This window comes from Daucus carota, chromosome 2 (assembly GCF_001625215.2).
Source record: "Daucus carota subsp. sativus chromosome 2, DH1 v3.0, whole genome shotgun sequence".
In the NCBI taxonomy this organism is placed as follows: Eukaryota; Viridiplantae; Streptophyta; class Magnoliopsida; order Apiales; family Apiaceae; genus Daucus; species Daucus carota.
In genome coordinates, this window is record NC_030382.2 from 40,569,473 (window position 1) to 40,587,546 (window position 18,074).

The following is an 18,074-nucleotide window of genomic DNA, read 5'->3' on the forward strand; positions in this document are numbered from 1 at the left end:
CACATAGTTTTTTTTTTGCAGAATATACTCAGAGGTCATCATGTAATGATTTTCACTTAGCAGTTTGAAATTCAGACTTGTCACATTTAAAGTTACAATAAGTACGAGTCAATGTCTAGCATGTAACTTGTGGATTAGAGTACATAGAGCAGAAAATTAAATTGGGAAACAGCTATAGTCTTTGTCAATCAAAAAAGTATTTTGATATGATATTGCAGTGTAAGAATAATAAAGCTAGAATCAATGTTGTTCAAGCAAAAATCCCGGAGCATGTTGCGGCAATCACTGCTACAGTTTCATAACAGAAATCGTTCATAATCTAAACTAAACATCTTCAAATGACAATTCCCTGAAAGTATAAAAGTTAAAAACCAACATAAGCAACTATCTGATGATAACAACTCAAAGAAATTTAAGAAAACAGAACACTATCCAAGTCCTTTGAGATTCAAACCTTCATCTCCAGTTCAATATATATGTACAGAGTATTGTTGTTCCAAGCACATACACAAAAAAGAAAAAAAAATCTAAGCAAATTAAAACCTAATAATCTATCAGCAATCAGAACAAACAGGATCAACTATGACTATAAACTCTCAAAATTATATTTAGATGAATGATCAAGCAGAACACAATCCGAGATTTGCAACTTCATCCCAATTTCAAATAACGAAGTATACATAATATGTTGATCCGAGCAAATCAAGCAAAAATATTAGCCAAAACTAATCAAAAGCATATCAAATCATCCGGAATCTAAGCTCCACATCGGGCTGGCAAAAAACATTATTGCATATCATTATCGGAGTATCCGACCAAAACACTGGACATGTGAATATGCGCAAACATGTGCCATGTTTAGTTTAAAATTTTAAGGTTACACCATGCAGTTAATTGAATTGTATATATAAAAATAGTTCCACTATAAATAAGATCATGCGGCTCAACCAAATCAACATACCAAAGAGGGAGACACCCTGAGGATCTTTAAAAGTGACATATGCAACTTGAGAACGCTCGGTGTCACTAATAAGTTAGAAAAGACTTAGAAATTTGAGATTTTTCACATAATTTAGTTCGTTCGAAAAATCAGTCACTGTAGCAAATAAATAACGTTCGTAAATCAACATATTCAATATCACCAAAAATGAAAAGAACTACTTGATGCCGTGCTTGGAAGCACTCAAGGAGGTATTGTTGACGGATACTATTTTACCTGACACACATCCTAAAAGAGAAATGAGCAAAAAAATATATACAGGACATGACAAAATTTAAAAATCAGCAGCCATACCTTCTTATTTATATAAATTATACAAGTGATGTATAGAGCTATTCCAAAATGGGAAAACACATGTCTCGAGTCCAGAGTGCTAAAATTAATAGGTGGCAAAGCCCACAAATTCTTTCGTGGAATCTGGTATCCTGCAAAATGAAATTACTAACCGTGTATACTTTGAAAAACGAAACTTAATTTGTTTTTAAAAAAAATGAGACTTGGCAATTGAAAAGCCAGTCGATCGACAACGGTGAATATTGTAAATAATTGCAAAATATAACCGTTCAGTTGATATCAAGACTTTTCTTGGACTTCCCGCATGTCTTACACAGATAGTTTAATCTTGATAAATTTATGGAAGGCCATCACAGGCTAACGTATTGTTCCTATGGAGAAATTCTGGCTCATGAGACTCTGATACTCTCACCCCTTTTAAGTAGTTTGATGTTAATGCTGTAATGAGTGGGCGATCTTATAAGAATAAAAAAAACACATTTAATTAAGCTGCTTTGGAACATACATAATAGTTAGTTTACAACATAAGGTGTCATGAACCCAGCAAAAACCTACACAAATTTCAGACTATATATTTGCACTTTTATTTTTAATGTGTCTGCATGTATCTATAGTGTCCCATACACAAAGCTTTAGAATAACAATGGTATTGAAGCTGTTTATAATATTTGGTCTCTGAAATCCCAAAAGCTTTGTAATTTACATGAATATCTTTCTCTTATGTTCTGCTATGTATGGGAACTTTGTAACTCTAGTTGGGATATGGAAAAATAATATATGCTTATCACTTTTTCCTGTTATCACAACACGGAAAAGAAGGAAGACGTAAGAAGCAGAAGGAACTTGCCTTAACGATTACGAGAACCCTTATAGATTCTAACTTTAAAATGTTCTTTTTTAACATCTGGCTCAAGCTCCCCATTGTTGCGACCACTAATATAGGAAGCTCCGCCTGTTTTCCACTAAAAAGGTCAACAACATGCTAAAAGTATAAGGAACGCATTAAAGGTATACGTCATCTTGCTTTTATGTCTAACAAGATCATCATCGTCCATATAAGCAAACATATCTACAGTCACAATTAGGGTTGTAAATGAACCGAGCTGTTCGTGAACAAACTCGGCTCGACTCGTTTAAAGCTCGACTCGGTTCGACTCGGTTCGTTATCGAGCTCGAGTTCAAACAAAAAAATTTGATCGTTAAAAAACTCGAGTCGAGTCGAGTTTTACTAGTGTTCGACTCGAGCTCGACTCGTAATCGACTCGAGCTCGATTCGGCTCGTTAAACTCGAACTCGACTCGTTAAACAAAATATATATGATTTTTTAATTTTTAATGTGTAAAAAATATGGATAATGAAATGTAATTTTTTTTCATTTTTGATATTTTCCTAATATCATTAAAATAACTAGATCCTAATATCCTTACGGTTAAATTGTCAATAATTTTTTTGAGAAAAAAATATAACATCAATTCAGGACCATACATATATAGAGTACTAGTTATTTCACTAGTTGATTATTAAAGTTTCACATCAAATATATTTTTTGCTTTGTGATATTTTTGTAAAATCATTATAATAAGAATATCCCAACATCTGGGTGGTTGAATCTTCAAGAAATATTTTAAAAACTTTTTTAATATTAATTATTTTTTTCAAAAAAAAAATCAAATTTTCGCGAATGGCTCGACTCGACTCGAACTCAACTCGAACTCGATTCGACTCGAATTGTTCGCGACCAGCTCGAGCTCGACTCGGTTTTTAACGAACTCGAGTTCGAACAACAAAAAATGATCATTTACCTTATCGATCAAGCTCGACTCGTTTAGCAAAAACTCGAACTCAGACTCGACTCGCAAAAACTCGACTCGACTCGGTTCGTTTACAGTCCTAGTCACAATGATATATTATCATGAAAAAGTATATTACAGTAATTTCGCCTAAAGTGTCCACTTTTATAAAAGTATTGACAGGAGACAAGTGATATCAAATGCTCTATGCAACTCCAGAAAGAAAAATCTATAGGAGGTGATATCAGCCTTTAAGGGATATGTTTCTAGAAATTTCATTCCTAGTTCTGTTTGATCACCTAATGGTGACAGTGATTACTCATCTGCTCATTCCAAAATAAAAAAATTATTACCTTCAACCAGCTCTTGTGCGTTCTTAAAGTTCCTCCGTAAAGAAGAGCCATAACTGTGCAAGGTTTCTCTTCAGTTCCAGGCTTCCCACTTTTTGCAGCAAGAGTACAAGCAACTTTTGTAACCTTACTTGACAGTATAGTTCATCAAAAGATAAGTATTTTGGTCCGAACAGTGGTTATATCTCATTAACATTAATATTCAAAAAAAACAAAAATATATATGTACCCGCATGCCAAGCTTCCTGGTGGGCACAATAATCATTGCTTGCACAGTTGACGGAGTGCCTAAAACTGAGAATATCAATCGTAGATAGGCCAAGGTCTTCCCTGAACCTGTCTAGTGACCCAAATAAAGCAAAACAAAACATTCATAAAAACTTCATCAACAATTCACCACGCTTCAAGAGAGCAGGAATAATAGCAGATCGGAAATTATTTTTCAATCTTTATCAATATTGTCAAGCTGGAAATAATCAATCTATCAGATTTTTTAAGGAAGATGCATAATATATTCCTCATGGTGCTACTGTATATATGTTGCTTCCCAGGCCTATATGAAGTTACATTTTATTGCCGGAAAAAAATTAGGGATACAAGTCCAGTGTGAAACAAATGAGATATAAAGCTATTTTATCTTGATATGTCTTAAGCTGCATCCTAATGACTGCATACTAATCAGAGCATGCTAAAGAAGTTTGAAGATAACAAATACTTAATATAGACAACAACAAAACTTATCATCAAATTTTATAACATAAATTCTGCGACTATCAAATCACATGAATTGAACAATATATTGGCAGAAAACTCTCTCCAAATTATTACAGTGTAAAACAAGGATCTCAGACAAAATAGTGACCTGAGAATGAAGCATACAATCACGGCCAAAAAACAAGATTGACAGAGCCTGCTCCTGGACATTTGTAGGTAGCACATATCCGAACTCTTCTGCCCTGCGGCAATTTATAAATTCATAACCTAGCATACCCACAAGTACAAATATGCGATAAGAAGAACTACATATGTAAATTTTTTTCAATCACGAACCAACTAAATACTACCTAATTAACATCTTCGACAATATAACATTAAACCTAAAGCAAATAATTTTTGTTTAAAAAAAAATTATCCCTAGCACCAGAAGCCTTTCACTCATCCAAATCACAATATATATTCAAAACCATAAATCACAATATCAAATTAGAATCTATCATTATTACTTACAAATTATAACTTAAACTACACCCACAACGAAAGCAAGCGAGAAACAAATTGCTCTACGAGAACAATCCAAAATATAAAGCGATATAAACGTACCGGCGCAGCACGTGTCCAGGCACGTGACCTTGTCGGAGCTTCCGGCTTGTTAATATGCTCAGTTAGAATATCAGCTGATATGAGAGACGCTCGTGTGGAAGAGCGATATTTGTAATTCGACTAAAACCTAGTTGGCCACAATATGCAGGGAGAAACTGTCGGATATCATGATGAAAAACGAAGAGGCGAGGGTATTGCTGAAATTGTTTGTAAACTAAGGATATATATGTAATTTCACAAGCAATTTTCTTGCTCTTTTTGCCCCTAGTCCCCTTTTAATATATAGAAGTAGACTATTATTATTTTTATGTCATACTTGTCAATTATTATAGTAATATTTTTTATTATAAGACTAATGTTTACTTGTATAAACAAAATTGTTTAGTAAATATTTGTGGAGATTTGTATATTATGAGATTGTTTAATATTGTGTGTTTATATTTGATTAGCTGCATATGTAGAAATCATTAGTTTTCTTGAAGTCAGTTTACTAGAGTCTTTGGGATATGGACAGATAGGGTAAATTGTGAATTATTTGTAACTGTTCATAAGTGATGGATGGGCTTGTTGAGTGGGTTTTATGTGGTTATCTGCACAGAGGTTATACTTATACGTGTTCACATCAGAATAAAGTTAACTGTGTATATATTATAAAATTAGTTTATGTATACTTGTACTGGCTTATAAAAATTAGTTTATATCTTCTTTTATTTATTTGTATAATTGTTAAGATTAGTTATATGATTAATGGCTTAATTTAATTACTCTCATTAATAAATTTTGTAATATATGAGGTTATTATATTTTCTAAAGACAAACTATTTTAGGGAGTCTCTTTCTTAAGTCATTTTTTTAGAGTTGCATATTTAATTATGTGCCAAGCTAAATTTATTTTGTATGATTATTTTATATATAAGGAATATGAGACCTTATTATTAATGTCATGTTTAATTTATCTTATAAATATGCAAATTGGGTGCAACATGTAATAATATTATTATATTATTTATCGATATTTTTGTAGTGTCTCTCTTGTTTTAAAATCATTGTCATGATATTTTATTTAATTATTTAAATTAGATATTTATCAAGTTTTGTTTTATTTGTTAGGAAATCATTTGATCATTGAATATTGTGCATCGGTGTTGCAAGTTAAGGTAAGTTAACTTTTCAGTCTTGCTATTGTATTTATTTGAAACTTTGTTTTGTTTAAATATTTGGTTCAATTTAAACATTTTAGATATAAGATTCTCTGACCTATGAAACCGTTAGTATCTTAGTTCTGGAACTAGCCTATGATACCTTACTAGTGGGTGCCTGTTATGATACCTTCGGGGTTGCACACTTTATAATACCTTAGTAAGGGGCGCATTGTTGACAAAGTTATGAACTTATGATACCGAGTCACCGGGTATTTGTGACCTTAGCGAGCTGTGGAATTATCTTATATAATGATTCTGGATTTATGAAACTTATGAAGTTATGTAAAATACTTGATCCATTAGCTTGTGTGATTGGTTATCTTGCTGGGCTCGTATAGCTCACTACTTACAAACTTTTAGGTGCTTAGCTTTTGGATCGGGAGAGAATTGGCTTAGTTTTCTCCGAAAATTTGCACGTGCATGTTTCTAGTATAGAGTTGTGTCACTTTATTCGAAATAATGTCAGACTATGATTTTTTTGATATTAATTGTAATGTCGCTGCATTTGGATTTTATTATGTTAAATGACATTTGAGATTTGAGATTTAGCATTTGAGTATTAATTATTTAACTAAAAAAGTTGGGTCGTTACAGTTGGTATCAGAGCAGGCTCTCGAAAGCTTGATTCGTCAAGTTGCTGGAGGTGGGGACACGAAGGCTGGTAGTATTATCCCGCAATGGACAGAGATCCGGAGGCGGGGACACGAAGCCAGCCGGTATTATCCCACAATGGCTAGAGAGGATCGATCCGGACCTATTTTATTGTTAAGCCCCAGCGAGAAGGAGATAATTTAATGCATCTACTAAAATGATCGAGTCACACAAACATAGAATAGAATAACATGCACTGTCTTTCGTACCCAAGATGAGACAAGCGATGTTGAAATTGACGATGATATATTATAGATCCGCATACAATCTTAATGGATTTTAAATGTACTAAGAAGTTAGAGTATGAAACATGGTTAATAGAATTATCATGGTACGCCTTTTTGTCCTAAACAAGGATAATATTTACTTAAATCTGCATTTTTTTTTATTTTTGACACAGTAAATTACGTAATGCCACGGTATAACATAATATTTTTTCCTAATTAATTAAATTATCAAAATTTTTAAGGGAGCTCGCGTAGCGCGGGCATAATTCCCTGGTCTTTTATAATATGTATAAGTTTGTTGGTATCAGAGAACAAGGGTTGCCAGTGAAAAATTATTCACGGCAAGATACTCCTTATATTGTCTAACTGGAGCTTGAGACAATACGTTGCTAAGAACCGCCAGTGAGACGTGGCCGAATCCAGCAGTAACAGTGATACATACTTGATTTGAGTTGGCAAAGTTAGTAACCCAAGTGATTATATCAACTCCAACCGGCACTTCGAGAGTAACAGGCTTCATACCCATAGTTTCTCTTTTGGACTCTTTGGGTTTATTTTTGGAGCCAGGAGGACGTCCACGAGGCTTGGATGGACCTCTCTCGGATGAACCTTGGGGAACAGACACGGAGGAAGAATTTCCAGAGTTATTCATGGTAAAGGGTCTCGGTACAGGGTGGAGAAAGAGGTGTGCTAAAAGTGCTCGCAAACAAGTCCTTTTATAATCGATGAGTACATAATATGGTGGTATCGTGATGAACAGAGATATTCATGCAACTCAATAAAAATTAAATAAGAATCTTTAGATTTGAGTGTGATCTTAGTTATTTCTCTTTTCTTTATTATGTACATCTATATCCTTGATAATATCAGTATTTAATAGATTTGGAATGTGAGATTGATTGAGGATGTTTTGTGTAAGTTAAAAATCTTAGGAGTATATTTGATTTAGATTTTAAATAACTTTTTACATTCATGAAATTCGAGAATATTTAATTGAAATTGTTTGAAATTCATTATGATCTTATAATATTCGATTAGGATTTTAAATATGTTATAAAATCCGGTGGTATTCCAGGATTTTAAATTCTCTCTTTTTCAAGTATCCAGTAAGATTCTCTCTTTTTCAAATATCAGTATATTTGTTATGATAATTAAAAAAGTGAGATTTTCTCTACATAGTTGAAAATCAAGACGGGGCCTATTTTATTGTTAAGCCCCAGCGAGAAGGAGATAATTTAATGCATCTACTAAAATGATCGAGTCAAACAAACATAGAATAGATTAACATGCATGTCTTTCGTACCCAAGATGAGACAAGCGATTTTGAAATTGACGATGATATATTATGGATCCGCATACAATCTTAATGGATTTTAAATGTACTAAGAAGTTAGAGTATGATACATGGTTAATAGAATTATCATGGTACGCCTTTTTGTCCTAAACAAGGATAATATTTACTTAAATCTGCATTTTTTTTATTTTTGACACAGTAAATTACGTAATGCTACGGTATAACATAATAATTTTTCCTAATTAATTAAATTATCAAATGTTTTAAGGGAGCTCGCGTAGCGCGGGCATAATTCCCTGGTCTTTTATAATATGTATAAGTTTGTTGGTATCAGAGAACAAGGGTAGCCAGTGAAAGGCTTTGTATATGTAGTCCAAAAATATATTAAAGATGCAAATCTTGTTCGGTACATATACTTTGTTTGTCCAAAAATTGATATAAAATATGACTGAAATGAAAAATAATATCAAAGCATTATAAAAAAACAATGGAATTCATAATCATTAGAAAAAATGTTTGACCATAGTCTAGGTCAACATGCTGAATCAATGGGATTCCGCAACCTCATCAACTGTAAACACATGAGGATTTTTGAAAACATATGCACTCAAAACAACCTTGCCCATGGTGACCATCCTGAATGTTGTCCCGCCAATCAGCTCGCCATTCCTCTGGCTCAGTGCAGCGTTGTAAAAGCTTGGAGTTGCCTGTGTCAAAAGAGAGAACAAGTGGGTACCTGAAAAATTATTCACGGCAAGATACTCCTTATCTTGTCTAACTGGAGCTTGAGACAATACGTTACCTAAGAACCGCCAGTGAGACGTGGCCGAATTCAGCAGTAACAGTGATACATACTTGATTTGAGTTGGCAAAGTTAGTAACCCAAGTGATTATATCAACTCCAGCCTGCACTTCGAGAGTAACTGGCTTCATACCCATAGTTTCTCTTTTGGACTCTTTCGGTTTATTTTTGGGGCCAGGAGGACGTCCACGAGGCTTGGATGGACCTCTCTCGGACGAACCTTGGGGAACAGACACGGAAGAAGAATTTCCAGAGTTATTCATGGTAAAGGGTCTCGGTATAGGGTGGAGAAAGAGGTGTGCTAAAAGTGCTCGCAAACAAGTCCTTTTATAATCGATGAGTACATAAAAGGTGGTATCGTGATGAACAGAGATATTCATGCAACTCAATAAAAATTAAATAAGAATATTTAGATTTGAGTGGGATCTTATTTATCTCTCTTTTCTTTATTATGTACATCTATATCCTGGAAAATATCAATATTTAATAGATTTGGAATGTGAGAATTGATTGAGGATGTTTTGTGTAAGTTAAAAATCTTAGGGGTATATTTGATTTAGATGTTAAAGAAATTTTTGGCTTAATGACCTTTTGGCCCACTTCAAGGTGGAAGTTTCGATGCGGCTTCGAAATTTAAAAATGTTCCTTTCGACCCTCAAAATTCTTTATCGTACCTTTTAGCCTTTATGGCGTATACCGGTATATAACGGGGTGGACAAAGTTGACATTTCACACGCGAGGGTTAAAAAGGGCATTAAATATTAAGGGTTAAAAGGAACATCTAATGTATTTTAATGTATTCAACCACGGGAAGCTGAAGCTGTAGGTCTAAAAGAGGCTTTGTCATGGACTAAAGAGCTTGGCCTCAAGAGCTGTGTGTTTGAGACGGACGCAAAGATGTTGGCAGATGCATGTAAAGGAGTTCAAGGACGAGCCTATTTCCATACAATTGTGTTAGATTGTCTTGAGTTATTTAAGCAATTTGATAATGTGCTAGTCGAGTTTGTTTCTAGGTCTGCGAATGAGGTAGCTCATAAGTTAGCCAGAGCCGCTCATTCTTTGTCAGGCATCGAGGAGTGGGTTGGTACTGCTCCAGATTTTGTTTCTCATGTTTTAATTAATCAAAACAAATCAGCCTTAAATGTCACTGGTGGCATTAAATGTGGTTGGTAAACTTACAACGGAAGGAACACCATCCGTCATAAGTTCGTAGACAAAAACGGCTCAGGCTATAGATTCGGACCAATTTTTATTATTTTTATTTAGGAAATCAATTTAAATAAGGTACTTACGACGAAACGTATATGCCGTCGTAGGTTTGGAATATAAAAATGACACTGTATTCGGAATCAGAACATTTAAATTTTTTTCTAATTTAGTGAAAAATAATAAAATAATGAACTTACGACGATTGTGTGTTCCGTCGAAATAATTTAAGTCCGTCGTAAGTTGAGGCGCGAAGGTGTTCCGTCGAAGTTATCTGTCATAAATACCCTGTTTTGTTGTAGTGATATTGCTGATTTATCTTAATGAACGCAAGTACGTTTTACTCAAAAAAAATATTTATTAACATTTATTTATTTTAAATCATCTATTTGGCCCTAAATTTTTTTCGGGGATATTTATTATAATAATTATTTTATGCAATTATTTATATTTTACTTTAGTTGTTTGAAAATTATTTCTTTATTTTAGTTTAGATTGATGGGTTGTAAAATGTTAGATTCAGAGTTAAGAAGAGTTTAGGTGATGATTTGTATTTCTTGTCAAGTAAAATATATTATAATTAAAAAGAGATATTATTTATATATTTTTTAGAATATAAAGAATAGAGTAATTTGAAGATGACAAAAAATGTGTAAATCAAAATTTTAGTATTATACACACATGCATGGCGGATAATATATTTTTTATTTAGTTTTGTTACCTACAAATTACAATGTCAAAGTTTACACGTATCAGTTTTTTGTGAAATTAATTATTTGCTGTGTCCCTCTGGACGTTACATTAATCAAAACAAATTTATTTATAACCTCGTATTGTGCCCATATCCTTCGATTCATAATGTTCCACTACTTCTTATGTCTTCATAGTAAAGCAACATCAAAAGACAAGATCGGGACCATGGTTGATTCATTTAATCATTCAGCAAATGGAAGCAGAGGCTATTAAAATTGGCTCCATCAGTCTCCATCAAGCATGTGTTGCGGTTTAGAGTTGCTGGAAATTTTGGCGGCTCGTTAATTTCATGACATATATGCACGCACACAAAAACGACAGGACCACATATACAATTGATTGCAGTTCAATTTTGTTCTTAACAAATTTTGTCATCTGGTTATAATCATGTTTTAGAACCAGAGGACTCCCATTTATGTTAAGAGTAATGCTAAGATTTTTTCTCAAATAACCCGACACAATTTTAATTACGTGATTTATAAGAATACAGGAGTTCTATTATTGTTAATGTGAGCGGAATATGATTTGAAAAAAAAATTGAGAATAATTTACGAGACCCTAGCATTTTTCTAATACTTTTCAATATTTCGCCATATTTCATTGAGAGAGACAAGAATTAAGCTTAAGAAAAAGAAGAGAGAACAATCAACAACACCCAATTTTAAGGATTTGAGAAAAATAACCTTAAAAACAAATGTAACTGGTGCAATTTATTTATTCAAATTCAAATAATTCCAATCATCATATGGTCATCAAGAAATCACAAACTTGAACAATAGTTTCAGAAATATATATCAACCATAAATGTAATTAAAATGCACCATGCTATGTGAAATGGCACTCACACTCTAGGCTTGATCATGGCTCTCAGAGGATTCTTCATCACAACAGTGAGCACTCCAACTTTTCACTAAAATCTACCTTGCTATTCTCCGAATATGCACTCCATTCAAATTCTTGAACAAGCCTTGCTATCATCATATTTAAGTGAATTATTGCCATGCTTGCTCCGGGACAGATTCTTCTCCCCACGTTGAACCGCATCATTTTCACCCCGGTTAGACCAGTGATATCCGCGTGGAGGACACCAGTAAGAAATCGGTCCGGGTTGAATTTTTCGGGATCGAACCCAGTGGCGGAGCCAGACAAAATATTCAAGGGGGCACTTTTAATTTTTCGATTATTCTCAAAATATGTTACTTAATTAGTTTTACAAATTCGAACATCAACTACTACAAATTGGAACAAACAGACCTGACTAAACATCCTACCCTTCAAATCTTATTTAAAAACCAACCTGCTACCACAACTCATTTAGACATACAAATCCTAGAGAAGCATGACCATGCTGAAATTACTGCTAGAACTGAAATAGACTGAAGCTGAGATGATTTCATGGAGAGATTTAGTAATTTATCCGGGACACAAATGACAAAACATACGAGTATTACTAATATGTGGGGCCCACAAAGGGAAACCTGTGGGGGCACGTGTCCCCCCAGGCCCCAGGGTGGCACCGCCCCTGATCGGACCAGATTTTTGGATCGTTGCCGATAGGTGGAGTGAAAAATTCAACAGTAGTTCTCAAGGGAATGTCGTAGCCTGCTAGCTTTGAGGGCTCAGTAACAGCATGACTTAAAACAAAATATGTAGGAGGGTGTTTCCTTAGTAATTCCTTTGTCACGGAATTTAGTTAGGGCATTTTTTCTATATCTTTTCATCGATTTCCCTGTGCTTTCCCACGGTGTTTACAATTTCGTCGTACATCTTTGATTGAACATTCGGATTCTCGATAAATCGAGCTATGGCCCACTCCAGAGTGGTAGCTGTAGTGTCGGTCCCGCCATTCAGAAATTCCGAGCAGAGCGTTACGATTTCAATGTCATTTAGACCCACTTTTCAACCTTCAATTTCCAAGTCGAAAAGGGTGTCTAAATATGAAAAAGATATAACAGAATCGTCACGCGCTAATCTTCGTCGTTTGACTAAAGGAATTAGAGTTTCCAATTGTTCCTTTCGAACTTCAATTGCTTTTTTCTTTTGTTTCGAGAAAAATATTCTCAAAACGGGTAAAAAATCATCGACTCTCGGCTCAAGTGTATTTAACACTTTTTTCATCATATGATCAACCCGTTCGTTCGTTTCCTCATCCAAATCGTTACCAAAACACATAGCCAAAAGTATGCAAAAAAATGCAAACCGAACATTTTTCAGCACCCAAACGACGCCATTATTCGCATCCGCTTCCGACTTCAAACGATTAATAAGCCTGTCCATCGCGATCATCCTCAAATTATGAAACTCCTTGATTCGTCTTGATGTAAAGGCTGCTGTTGACCATTGTATATCTCTTGTAAGAAGAGATGTTCTACAAGCCATCCATAGTTATTGGATTAAAAAATGAAAACAGAAGCGTTCCGCCCTGATCAAGGTTTTCCAGGTACTATCTTCTTGTGACCCATAAATATGAGTTATTCATCACGTTTCACAGTATTTGACATGCACTAATTATTCATGATTATGATTGATCATTTCTGATAGTTGTATCAATCAAGAACTCGAGTTTTAAGAAAGGCGGATCATGGCAAGAAAAGATCATTGACTCGAGAAGCTAGAGAATATGTAATTAGGGAGAAGCGAGCAATTGTCCTTCAAGGCATATACTGTTGCACCAAGAATGTCATCCTTATCTTGTTTAATACATCATTTCAGTCATTCTTATTCAAGAGTACCTACGGTTGGAAGTGTACATTCCTCCAAGTAGTCACTTAAGTTTTTAAATGAATTCCGGGTTTGAACTACAGGGATTGCAGCTGAAGAGAAGAAAAAATAATTAAAGGTTGCCCTAGAGGCTGATGCTGCACTTACTAAATTAGATGATTTAGTCCTTGGAAAGCGTAAAAAAGCCCAACTGCTGATGGAGGTTGCAGATAAGTGTACTTACAAAGCAACTATGGCTCTTTGAATTTCTAAAGCAATTGGGCAAGGAAAATCACTTGTAGATGTTGCCAAAAATCTTCTCCGCTGACCTAGCTAACTGCAGTTTAGTTGCTTTATTTCTGCCCAGGACAAACAGTTTCTCTCCCATTTATTTTGGGAAGATTGAAGCCTCTTTTTTGAATTCTTGCATATCCCTTGTTGCAATGTATGCAAGAATTTGTAATATTCACAATAATTTTTTAATCTACCTCATCTCTTGATTAATTATAAATTATTTCACTGTAATTATACGTAAATAAAATTTTTTAAGAAAATATAAGTAATTATATTTTAATATAATTTATAATTATGGTTTTGACAGGAACAAAAACATTTAAATGAATAATTTTAACATTCTCTCTTAAAGTGGACTATATGATTAAGTAAGTTTGTTTACTTATATTTAGTGATATAATAGTTACTATTTTCTTACTAGTTTATTTTTGTGACCGACACTTAAGTGACTGTTTTATAAAAAGACATTATACATCGTTTATACCAATATTAACAATTAAGTAATTAATATAATAATGATACTACGTCTTAATATTTCGATTTTTTACAAAATATTTGATAATAAATTAATGATATAACAATTTTTATTTGGAAATCATTCTTTTAATATATTAAAAGATAATCCATCAAACCATCGAAAATAAGGGAACGTACTAAACACCCAATATTATTTCAAAAATTATTTAACAAGAAATAAATATTATAATATATTTAATCTTTACTAGTCATGTATATTAGTGTATGATTGGTGAAATCATTGAGAATATCTCACTATAATACCAATAGTCTCAAGACATATAGAATAATCGGGAACATAGTGGAACTTTAATTTCAATTCAAAATAATGAGAACATTCTGGAACTTGCAAGAACTTTGTTTGTATATTAATCCAACGGCTGAGATGAGAATGAAAATTATAAATGCAACCTTTCTTCTTCAAATTGTTCGTTGTCTCAACCACAAATAATTGAATACCTTCATAAACCCAATCCTCATCTGAGGAACCATCCACAAATTCTTATTAGCTATATCATATACGATTTTCAATGATTCAAGCTTTTTCTATTTGTAAATTTTACTTTCACCAATTCTAGCACTAATTCTTATCATTTATGTGTGGATCAGGTGTGCACTTGTGGATTGTGGATTGTGATTTATGTTTTATCTTTCAATTAAAGATTAAAAATTATAGTAACAATTAAGCCCACAAGTATATGTTATAGTTTTAATTTTAATTCTCTTAATTTTTTTGGTTGTAAAAACTTGTTGGTAAAATTATAAACCAGATTTTATATTTTGTTATGTGTAACTAACATGATCTTTTTGCAAGTTAAGTGTTTGTTCTCGCACTCCTTAAACAATGAAGATTATGCTCCAAGTATGGTGATGCCGTTATCTCTAATCCTTGTAACTTGTGCATAAGTTAAATCCTTTCATGTTCTATTATTGGGATGGTAGGTGATTAAGGCAAATGAGGCATGGACTCCCTAATTGTTGGAGTCTGTAATGGTGGTTTGAGGAAAGGTTCATACAAGCTAGCGAAAATAATTGCGAGCTTCTTTATCTAATATGTGATCAATAGTTTCAACAGAGTAGCAGAAATTTTTATAAAAACATATTGTAAGAGTTTCAAACATTATAAATATGTATCTTATTTGATGTAAGAGTTTCAAGCTTATACACGCATTTTACCTACATAATTCTACTCATGATGAGAGAAAACTTACATATATTTATGGCCATGGCTTCTATGCTGTCAAGTGAATGTGGAGAGGGCATTCTTTAAGAAAAATCAAAACAAGTTAACAAGTAAAGCTCGGAAATATGAAATATAAAGGAAAATATAAGGTCAAGGAATTCAAAAGAAAATGAATGAGGATTATCACATTTGTATGTCCTATACTTAAATTATAGTGCAAAAATATTTGTAAATATAATTATAATAAATTTATATTGTCTATTTTAATTTATTCCAAAAATCACACTTTATCCTTCTAATTATAATTCATCATTATTAGAATGTCAATAATATATTTAGAATAACATAAAGAATTATGAAAAATTTAAATAAAATTCATACAAATTATAAAATGTAGACAGAAGCTTTCCATTTAAAGTTCAAACTTTAAAATCAAATTAGATTTGTGGTTAATACTTAAAATATATCTGAAAGAGGGTGTATATCCAAATGAATCCTTCAAATGTGTCCAATTCTTATTTCCCAATGTCTTTTTCTCACATTACTTGTACCAACCATATTGTTTATCTAATCGAAACAAGTTATTATTGACCAGAAATGGCTAAAATCCACCAAGTTATGACTGACCGCCGATTCCGATCAAAATTAACTAAATTTGACCGAACGCGCACTACAAAAAAATTGGGCAAAACCGATCGCATAAAACCAACCGACGCGAAAAAGGTGTCGGGTTAAAATAGACCAGCCGAAGTCGGTCGGTTTTGATAATAACAACGTCGTTTTGCTTTGCTGGCAAGACTCCGACTTATTTTAACCGACCACTTTCATCGCGGTCGGTTTTATAGCTGACGTGTCCGGGTCATAACCGACGAGGCCATCGGTCGGTTATGTTTTTGTGTAAATTTAATCATTTTTTAAATAAATTATCAGACAAGATGACGGCATTTTTGTCTGTAAAATTTGATCGGAAATGGCAGTCAAATTTACCCGTTTTTCTAGTAGTGTCAATTTAATTTTTTTTATTTTAAATAATATGAAATATCAAATGATAATATTTTAATTAACATATCCACTTTTAAATTTATAATGAACATAGTTTTGGAGACTTTGGCCTAAATGAGCCAAGAACCCCCTAACAAAGTAACATGCTCATCAACAATTTCAACAGTCTATCGATGAATGGAGCATAGTGAAGAAGGTGCTTTAAAGTATCAACACAAGAATTGGTCTCCATCCGAAATAGACAATTTATTAAAGAAAAAGGTGCATCAGATGATTTTAAAAAAAGATAACACATGCTCTATCTGAAAAAGAACAAATCATCTTAAAAAGGATTGCTTGCACAAAAGAAAGCATTAGTGCAAAGTTTGTAAAAAAGTTTGGACCTAGTGAACAAATTTGCGGATTTAGAAAAAGAGTGTATTGAAGAAAATGATTAACATTTTTATGCCTATCATGCAACTAGAACAAAATATGATGATACATGGCTCATTAATAATGGGTGAACAACACACATGACACATGACAAAAACTTAAAGTCTATTTTATAATGTGGATTCTACAATAAATATATCAATCAATTAATATACCAACGCATAGTTATGACAGAACCTTGTCGAATATAAAGAAAGTTGTCGAATATAAAGAAAGAGTATCATTGTTATTTACTTTAAGAAAGGTAAGGGTCAAAGGAGATGAAAAAGAAAAAGACCTCGTGTTCTAGTTCAAGAGTAAGGATATTTGGAATTGCAAAACCAAAACAAATTAACATTAACTGATGTTTGGGAAAAGTTTTTGAACCTAGTGAATGAGTGCACTTCGACAAGAATGGTGTTTAAAACTACAATCATAACTCATAAGAAAATTGATTGGAAGTGTCTCTTGATGAAGTATATACCATAATGAAAACTAATGATTTGGAGATGCAAAAAAAAAAACAAGAAGAAAAGGTTAGGTAAAATTTTTTTATGTTTCTTTAAATGCCAAACAAAGTAAGCAATTAGAAGATATAAGTATAATTATATGCAAGGGAAAGTTGTTCAAACTCTCACTCAGGGCTTGTTTTATAATTTAGTGAGCCCTTAGAGAGGAGTAGACGTGGATCATATGACATAAAAAATTTAAAAGCTAAATAAATATTATCATAACTAATATAAAGTATTATGTAGTATTGAATTTATTTGGGATATAATTATGAGCTAGCTAATTATAATTATGTTAAAGTTTTTTAAAAACTTTTTAAATTTGAATAAAATTGATAATATATTTAGAAACAGATGTGTTATCATTTTAACTAATATATATGTACAATAATATTTTAACTGATCATATAAAATTGGTTTTTAATTTATCTATGATTAGGCCCAGCCCAATCCTAAAAACCCTACAAATTTTACTATATATATATACTACTTATCCTAATTATTCAATTTGTCCCCGCCTAGTCATTTCAATTTTTGCCGCCTATCTCATCATTTTAATATCTGCCGCCT

General features: G+C 32.9%; 1 protein-coding gene and 1 pseudogene across 1 annotated transcript; both read right to left on the reverse strand.

Moving 5' to 3' along the window:
- Window positions 1–1,132: 1,132 nt before the first annotated feature.
- Window positions 1,133–4,793, reverse strand: LOC108207574 (DEAD-box ATP-dependent RNA helicase 58, chloroplastic-like). The gene is made up of 6 exons (XM_064086336.1): window positions 4,755–4,793; window positions 4,297–4,415; window positions 3,664–3,774; window positions 3,438–3,560; window positions 3,091–3,184; window positions 1,133–1,300 (listed from the first exon to the last, which is right to left on the reverse strand). The coding sequence occupies exons 2-5, from the start codon at window positions 4,309–4,311 to the stop codon at window positions 3,137–3,139; spliced, it is 297 nt and encodes a 98-aa protein (XP_063942406.1). The 5' UTR covers window positions 4,312–4,415; window positions 4,755–4,793; the 3' UTR covers window positions 1,133–1,300; window positions 3,091–3,136.
- Window positions 4,794–11,730: 6,937 nt separating this feature from the next.
- On the reverse strand, window positions 11,731–13,268 carry LOC108207575 (cytochrome P450 77A3-like; annotated as a pseudogene).
- Between the last annotated feature and the right edge of the window lie 4,806 nt (window positions 13,269–18,074).